This window comes from Salvelinus alpinus, chromosome 8 (assembly GCF_045679555.1).
Source record: "Salvelinus alpinus chromosome 8, SLU_Salpinus.1, whole genome shotgun sequence".
Classification (NCBI taxonomy): domain Eukaryota; kingdom Metazoa; phylum Chordata; class Actinopteri; order Salmoniformes; family Salmonidae; genus Salvelinus; species Salvelinus alpinus.
The window spans coordinates 78,325,979-78,334,828 of NC_092093.1; the positions used below are offsets into that span (position 1 = coordinate 78,325,979).

At 48.3% G+C, this 8,850-nt stretch overlaps 1 protein-coding gene across 1 annotated transcript in view; it reads left to right on the forward strand.

The window, feature by feature from the left end:
• jcada (junctional cadherin 5 associated a) overlaps positions 1-8,179 on the forward strand; it is a 34,374-nt gene extending 26,195 nt beyond the window's left edge. Inside the window, exons 5-6 of the mRNA XM_071415161.1 lie at positions 122-4,122; positions 4,904-8,179. Of these exons, the coding sequence (XP_071271262.1) occupies positions 122-4,122; positions 4,904-4,938 (4,036 nt within the window). The 3' untranslated portion in view covers positions 4,939-8,179. The remainder of the gene's footprint in view (positions 1-121; positions 4,123-4,903) is intronic.
• Positions 8,180-8,850: the final 671 nt, after the last annotated feature.

Below are 8,850 nucleotides of genomic sequence, written 5' to 3' on the forward strand. Positions count from 1 at the left end.
TGTTTACTTTGCTTTTGAAGCGCTTTGAGATTATTTTCTGTTGTTGAGAAGCATCTGCTAAATGAACGTTAATGTAATATACAATGTAGAAGTTAAATACAATATCATTTGTTATTATCAGGTACCACCAGGTGTTCCAGCAGCAACAGATGCGTGGGACCCCGGACCCCTGGTTCAGTAGCAGACACACCGGTGGAGGAGGGTCCTGGCCGGAGCCTCAGAGAGAGTCCCTCCGAGAGAGGAGCGTGCCCCACCGGAAGCAGCTCTACCCTGGCTACAGCGAGCAGCAGCACCAGCCGGGCCTGGGTCCTGGCATCCACTACGTCCACGACCCACGTGTCCGACAAATTTCTGGGGGAGGAAGCTCGTCTCTAGGCGGCGGAGGTAACTCCATGACGGACACCGACAACATCCGCCACATCCGTAACTCCACATCCTCTGAGCTTCCCAGTGTCACCGTGTCAGACCACTCGTCTGATGACAGTGCCTTCCTGTCCCCCGCCTCCACGGGGGCCCCGCCGCCACTTGCCAGCACGTCAGATCCAGCCAGTCCGACAACGCCGAAGTCTTCTAGCGACTATGACAATAAGAATAACCGGTGGAAGCAGCAGCACAGCGATTTGCACAAAGAGACTGACTCACTAGATAACTTCCCAGCAGCAACTGACCAAAACTGTAACAGGTATAATCCCAAAAACAACCTAGGTGGTTTCTCTGCCTTCCAGCCCCCGGCCCCGCCCCCGGCCCCGGCCCCGGCCCCGGCCCCGGCCTCATCGGTGCTTCTTAGCTCCAGCTCAGACCAAGGATTCTCGGAAACAACCATCACGCAGGTGAAGAAGATAGTTCCAGGAGACTCAGGAGTAGACCACAACAACAGAAACTCTAAGAGGAAATCTCACAGTGAGACCATATTCTGCCTGGTGTCTGTCCCCATACACATCCAGCAACAACAAACCAATAAAGACTCAGTCTCCACAGCGGACCAGAACAATAATGAGAAGATGCCTGACAGTCTGCCAAGTAGTCTGCCAATCGTGAGCGTCTTCGCCACAGAAGACAACCAAAACACTGTGGTCCAATCAGACAACAGCCAAAGCCTCCGTAGCAAGTCGTTATCAGAGATGGGTCTCAAACCCCCCTCCCACACCAGCAGCTTCAGTTCTATGAGAAGCACCAGGAAGGGTCCTCTGAGGAAGGAGATAGTAGACGCCTGGTCACTCCAGGCCAGTGCTGACAAGGAGCTGTGCTATGCCGGCTCCTGGCCCGGGGACCAGTACAGGAACCAGGAAACCCAGACCAGCTCCCCCGTGAAGGGTCCTGGGAGTACAGGGGGGGCAGGTCAGCCTGGAGGACAAGGGGGTCAGGAGCCAGGCCACCCGGCCTCAGACACAACCACCGACTGCAGCTCCGTGTCCGCCTCCTACGGCGTGGGCTACCCCATGAAAGGCCAGAAGAACCTCCACCCGTCCAGCAACAGCGCCTTCTCCCGCCTCAGTATCAGCCCGGCCCAGCCCCTGTCACTTCCATCACTCCCACCCCAGCCTCCACCCTCTGGATCTGGGGAGGAGAGAGACCAACATACCTCCACATCCAGGAAGACTGGTGCTACTACCACCACCTCCAACACCACTACCAAACCCCCAGACGATGTCAACGCTAACAGCCAGGGCCAGGTGGCGTTTGGTCAGTTCCTGCTGAAGCCGGTAAGCCGGCGGCCGTGGGACGCCATCGAAGAGCTGGAGTGTTTCAACAAGGCTGCAGGCGTAGAACTAGACCAGATCCAGAAGGTCCAGCCCAGGAGACCCAGTGTGGACCAGTGTATAGACGACCTGGACGAGGTGTACAGGAACATCATGGAGCTGAGCGGAGAAGACACACAACATCAACAACAACATCAGCCCATAGCCCCTCCCTCTCTGGATTCTGAGCGGGAGTCAGTTAGCCTTCCAGACCAGCGCCTGAATAACAAACCCAACAACAACATCCCTACCATCAGGCCCAGACTAGACAGCTGGGGCCCTGGTTCCTCTATAGACCCAGAATATAGGGAGGTGAGGAGTGCCTTCTCCAGGCCCCAGCCCCAGAACAGGACCAGCATCCCCAGACCATTGAGAGAGGACCTGGTGCCCACTGGCTTCAGAGACTACAAACTCCACAATGAACAGGGTGACCACAGGGAAACCTATGACCCCAGGCTTACCTATAGGCAGGAGCAGGACGTCGCCAAGGAGTCTCTACTGAGGGACGTGGGGCTCACCGTCTACACTGAGGCCCCTGGGGAGCAGGACCAGCACTGTGGCCCCCCATTCACACCGCTCACATCGTTAGACCACGAGGAACTATGTCAGAACGTACAGCTATTATGGGAGAGCGGAGAGGAACCATCTCTAGCCAAAAGCAGCCAGGTTGAGGTTGCGCACATCCGTGAGGGCAGTAATAAGGACGAGCTGGGCCCCACTAAAGTAGTGGAAGAGGAGAGGAAGGTAAAGACGGATAATGTGCCCGTTGTGCCACCCAGATTCAGAGGCCATGAGCCCAATCTGAACATCCGCAGGGCACGGAGTGAGAACAGCAGGTCGCCAAGAGGTGAAGGGTTGCGGGGGTCACCACGACCCGGCAGGCTGACCCGGGAGGCAGCGCTCGCCTTCAAGTATGGCGACTACAGATACAGCGTCAGCTCCGATCCTCTGAGTTGGTGTAATGAGGCGACGTTGGCAGATAGACACCTGGAGACCCTGCTGATCAAGGAGAAGGCGAACACCAGGCCCACGGAGGACCTGAGTAATCTATATGAGGTGAAGTGTGCCAAGGGGATCCCTGAGAACGAGACGATGGAGCAGAGAGCAGCCAGGATACTGGGGATAGACGTAGCCCCGGATTCACTGCAGGGCCGGGTCCAGGAGAGAGAGGAGGAGTCACTGCAGGGGGTGGTGGAGGGAGAGACTGGCATAGGTGAAACGCAGGCGCACAGCCCTTACAGAGAGCAGCAGAACAAATATGACACAAGGACTGGGGGAGGGACACCAGAACTCCATCCAGAAGGAGCACAGGCTGTGGAATCACTGGGCCTGGTTGAACAGAAAGAGGAGGAGCACGGAGACAACGCAGAGAATCAGAGACAACACAAAGAAGAAACCCAGGAGCACAGTCCGGACAGAGACACGGAGACACAGCTTGTGAGAAGACAGTACGAGCAAGTGATGGAGGTAGAGGTATCCGTGGTTACCTTGGGAGAGGAGAAAGGAGGAGGACCCAGTAAGAATGACAGCCTATCAGTATATGAAGACAGACATGCTGGAGGAGGTGGAGAGAGCCAGAGCCACCCCTCCATGGTGCTGGAGCTACCGGAGTTCCCTCCCAGTAGTCTGCCCCTGTCTCTGCCCGTGACCCGAGACGAGGAGCTGGCCCTCAGCGTGCTGAGTGTGGGAGGGGGTGGGGAGAGGCAAGGAAAGAAGGGACACGGTAGTGGTGGTGCCTCCCCCAGGCTCTCCTCGTCCCCCTCCTCCATATCACCTGGCTGTACGGAGAGCATGGCCCACATGGATGAGCCGTTCTCCGTCTCCTGCATCCGTGTCAGGAGTTCAGGAGAGGCAGAACCAGAACAAGAGACCGGGGTAGTGGTAGAGGCAGAGCGAGAGAACGACGCAAACCCAGGGGAAGGGATGAGGCAGGCAGAGGAGACGAGAGAGAGGGGGGAGATGGAGGAGTTGAGGATGGAGTCCAAGGCGGAGGGGGAAGATATAGAAGATGAGCCAGAGGTTGTGCAGGAGGAGGAGAAGAAAGAGGAAATCAAAATCAAGGGGATGAAGGACAAGGAGAAAGAGCCAAAGACGAAAAGAGAGGAGAAGACAAGAGAGGGGCAGGAGATGGAGAAGGAGGAAGTGGTAGAGCCAGATGAGAAAAGAGAGGGGCAGGAGGTGGAGAGGAGTGAAAAACCAGATGTCCAACAGGAGGTTAGGCCAGAGCCGGTCTCCAGACTTATGAAACCTCCTCTCCTCCCCAAGCCCATCCCTAAACCTCGTTGCGGCACGGTGGCCAAGAGAGAGATCACCCTCCCCCTGAGCTTCAGTGTGTCTTCCTGTGGCTCCTCTGCCACCCTAGAGGACGACGAGATGCTCTCGGGTACGGTAGGAACATGGACACATGCATGCCTTAAATAAGAACCATTTTAAAACACTTTTCATACTACAGTTCAAAGTGCTTTAAACACGTCATTGTAAATATATTTTGTTTGGTCTTGAAAGATGTGCTTTTCATTCAGCCTCGTTCATTAGTGGAAGGGAGTTTTGTTTTGGCATGTGTGCCACAAGAGGGAGTTATTTTCCTAGCATATGAGTGATAGAAGTTTCATTTAGAATTGGTTTTAATACATTCAAAAGACTAATACTGCTGGAAAACACACTAAGAACATTCTCAGATGAACTAGTAGGGATGCAGCCTTTGCTCTGGTTGGTTGAGTGGCAGTTTGACCTAAATGGACAATAAGGTGTTTTTATAGCAGAACTGTGGGACAACCCAGCCATAAAACCACTCCAGAAACGAGCAGTTATTCCAGCTGTATGATAGAACTGTTTATTGGGTTGGTTTAGCGGGTGTGGGTGGAAGGGTGTGTGTGTGTGTGAGAGAGAGCTGGGAGTCCTCCGAGACCACTGTGACTCACTGAAACAAGTTGTTTTAGATAAGATGGATTTTCCTAGCCTGGTCCCAGATCTGTTTGTGTTCTTGCCAGTTTGGCATTGCAATGAGTGACCAAGAGTTGGCATGATAGCACAAACAGACTGGCACCCAGACCTGGATTTCCCTGTGTTCTCATTACTGTGTATGAATGAACCTTTAGCTAATGGAATCATCATTGTGAATCTCTGACTGGGTTGTGATTGGTGTCCTCTCTTTTACTCCTCAGACTCCTATGATCCTAGTCGAGTGGAGAGAGTGTAACCTCGACCTCTATCAATACCTTCGACATCTGGGGGGAATTGGCTTTGGTCACCGCTCCGTCCGCCCATCCGTCCGTCAACTTTTCAGTCAATGCCTTTGTGTCTCCCAAATAGCACCCTATTCTCTATATAGTGCACTTCTTTTGACCAGAACTCAAAAGTTGTGCACTATATAGGGAATTAGGACACAAACTTCATCTCACCCCATGACCCCCCCCCCCCAACCACTGTGCCCCCTTTTCACCAATACAAGCATTGTTTACGCAACAGCAACAGTCTATAATGTCTGTCTGATTCCTGGTGCTCCAATGGCCTCTCGACTGCCAAACAAGAGAACCACCTGGACCCATCAGTCCTCTGGCCTTCATACTTCTACTTACCCTCCTCTTCCTCCTCTTCACCATCCTCCTCTCCTTCCAGACGCTTCCAGTCATTAGTGTCCTACTTTTGACTAGGGCCCTTAGGGCTCTGGTAAAAAGTAGTACACTGTAAATAGTAAATAGGGTGCCATTTGGGACGTCAGCTGGGTTTTCTTGGAATTGCATGTCTGTCATCAACTGTCTCCCAAATCCCAATACAACAGCACTGTGGTTCCTTCCTAGAGGCCTGATGTTGGAATATGAATGTAAAGAAGTGCTTCTGCTTTTCAAACACAAACCGTTACTATGAGATGAAACCACAAAAAGACAAACGTCTCGCATTACAATCAGTGTTACTTACGCACACACCAAATGTAAATAATAATTATAGAGGTTTAAGGTTTTATTCCAACATACTTTTGTGAGGTTTGTTGCTGAACTGTATATTTTCTTACCTGTGTTGAGAACTTAAATGTCGAAGAAGAATCCAATTTTGAAAGCTATACTCTTGAGATGTTATTACCAATGGATACATCTTTCCTGTTCTCTGTTATTGTGTGTGTGGCTTGGCCGTGAGGCCTGAGAATGTAATTCTATATGAGGCTGGATCAGATTGAGAATAGCCTGGTCCTGTTTTTGCTGTCCTGCCAACTCCTATGGTCATTGGTTTGACAGTTGGCATGACGGCACAAACAGATCTGGGATCAGGCTAGATATAAAACACTGTGGTGTTTGACTATAGTGTCACTCAGAGCAATACTGTTGTTACACAGGGCTTCTCTTGGGGCTGCTTTGAGAGAGCAGCCGAGAGCCTGTGTCCTGTAAGGCCCAATCCCAACTGCCCCCTAGACACCTACATTTGAGATGGGGCCCAAGACATTGATCTCATTACAAATCGTTGCGTTAAATCTCTAACATTTGTTACTGAGAGCACCAGAGGTGGCACTGTTCACTAACGTCACTGGTCCTATGTCAACTGTCTGTGAGCTGGTGGTTCACCGTTGGAGGTGTTCCTCGGGTGAATGCGAGGACCGTTTCGTCTAATTTCTAGTGTCAGGACTGTGTCAGGACTGTGCCAGGACTGTGTCAGGGGTCAGATTTTGTTCTTTCAGCATCAGCAATCGCAGCATTTCATTTCGCAAAATGTATTTATTTTTGTTAATCAATCCTCATACTGTACAAAAAAATAAGTATATTTTAAGTATATTTTCAAATGTAAAAGAGGTTTATATTTAACCGTGCAGTTTCATTTGCTCACATAAATCAATTTTTGAGATATCACGTGAATATATCACATTTTTTCAAAAGTGCTTTTTTTGCAAGAAACAATAGATAGACATGTAAGGATCTCAGTGTGCCTTGTACACACTTCTGTTTCTGTGGTAGGCTGAGTCCCAAATAGCACCCTATGCCCTATACACTGCACTGCTTTTGACCAGAGCCCTATTGACCCTAGTCAAAATGAGTGGACTATGTAGGGCAGGGGTACTCAACTCTTACCCTATGAGGTCAGCAGCCGGCTGGCCTTCTGTTCTACCTGATTATTAATTGCACCCACCTGGTGTCCCAGGTGTAAATCAGTCCCTGATTAGAAGGGAACAATGAAAAAATGCAGTGGAACTGGCTTCAAGGTCCAGAGTTGAGTTGGAGGGATATAGGGGATATGCTGCCATTTTGAGGCATACCAAATGTTTGTTTATGTTTAACACATACAGTATGTGTACTTTAATGACTAAGCTCATTTTCTTATTTCAACTGGACGTGTTGTAATTCATCGTTAATTGTATATGGATAAGACCATTTTGTGTTATTTTGGCAATAATAATGAAATGTATGTTATGGAAATCAAAACTATATCTTTGATATATAAAATGTTAATTCATTAACCTGATAAATGTAAACGTTCAACATATCAAACGCCTTGTAAGCTGGCAAAGCATAGCAATTCATATGTTTACATGCTCTTCACTAAGGATTTAATTGTAATTGTTATACACCTTTATGTTGTTGCTCAAATAACTGACTTGCATATCACATTAGACTATATGCAAGGCAGTGTGTGTCATCAACCAGTACTGGTTGAAAGATCTAGGCCTAATTCTGAACCAAAACAGGTTTCCATGTATAAAGACTTCAATATGTTATTTCTCCCCGCTTGCTACAAACATACTGCAATTATCTTTACCCCGGGATTGAACTTATGCGGTACGGATGGATGTTGCATAAGCAGGAAGTCAGTTTGAGCTTTGAGTTTGTAATACTGTAGCCCTGATATCAAGCACAGGATAATGTTGACACCATAGAATTAGAATGATTGAAATTCTAAGTATGATTCTACTTCAAATCATTGTAATTCTATGGTTGACACTACCAACCCTTTGCCCTGTAACTCTAGGCTAGGTTCCAGGTGGACTATCGTTAAATGGTCATTCTCATAGACCTTTTGTACTGCAAGCTATTTGTAACATAGATACTATTGTTGCATATCTTGCTGTGATGTTTTCTATTTTCATACAAAGTCTGTACAGCTTTTTTTGTACGCGCATACAGGCATCCATTTTCTTTTTCTTATTGCATGTAATACGTAAGAAGGTGTTATGGAGAGAAAGGTATTTGCATATAATCACATTTGGTACTATAGTCTACCCAATAAGCAGCTGTTATATTTCATATAATGCATATTTTATTTCCAAAAATGTACGCCACGTATTTAAAATGAAAGCAAGGTATTTTTTTGAGTATTGTAAAAAGGGAACTCTGTTTTTGGAGCCACATGTTTGTCTGTATTCGTGTTATGATCATTAAAAAGGAGAATACATACAGTCAGTGTGCTAGTGTTGTATAACATTGCAGATTATTCATAAATAAACTCTTTGCATGTAAGATATGCCTCAGTTTTTTTTTATATTATCACTTTGGTGTACATCTAAATATTTAGATGTACAGTGTATTTGGTTTCAGTCCAAAGAGGCAGTCTGTGAATCATACCGATGTATTTATGATGAATTGATAGTATTAAAATGGCCTCTGTTCTATTTAACAGATTCAAAAGTACACTGTTCTGGCTGTGATCACTACATCTTCCATGGTTCCATGCATGTCTCATGTTATTGAATCTGTCCATAGTGCTGGACAAGGTACACTACCTTACCAGAAGTATGTGGACACCTGCTCGTCGAACATCTCATTCCAAAATCATGGCCATTAATATGGAGTTGGTCCCCCCCCTTTGCTGTTATAACAGCCTCCACTCTTCTGGGAAGGCTTTCCGCTAGATGTTGGAACATTGCTGCAGGGACACAGCCACAAGAGCATTAGTGAGGTCGGGCACTGATGTTGGGCATTTAGGCCTGGCTCGCAATAGGTGTTCCAATTCATCCCAAAGGTGTTCAATGGGGTTGAGGTCAGGGCTCTCTGCAGGCCAGTCAAGTTCTTCCACACCTATCTCGACAAACCATTTCTCTATGGACCTTGCTTTCTGCACAGGGACATTGTCATGCTGAAACAGGAAAGGGCCTTCCCCGAACTGTTGCCACAAATCTGGCAGTACAGAA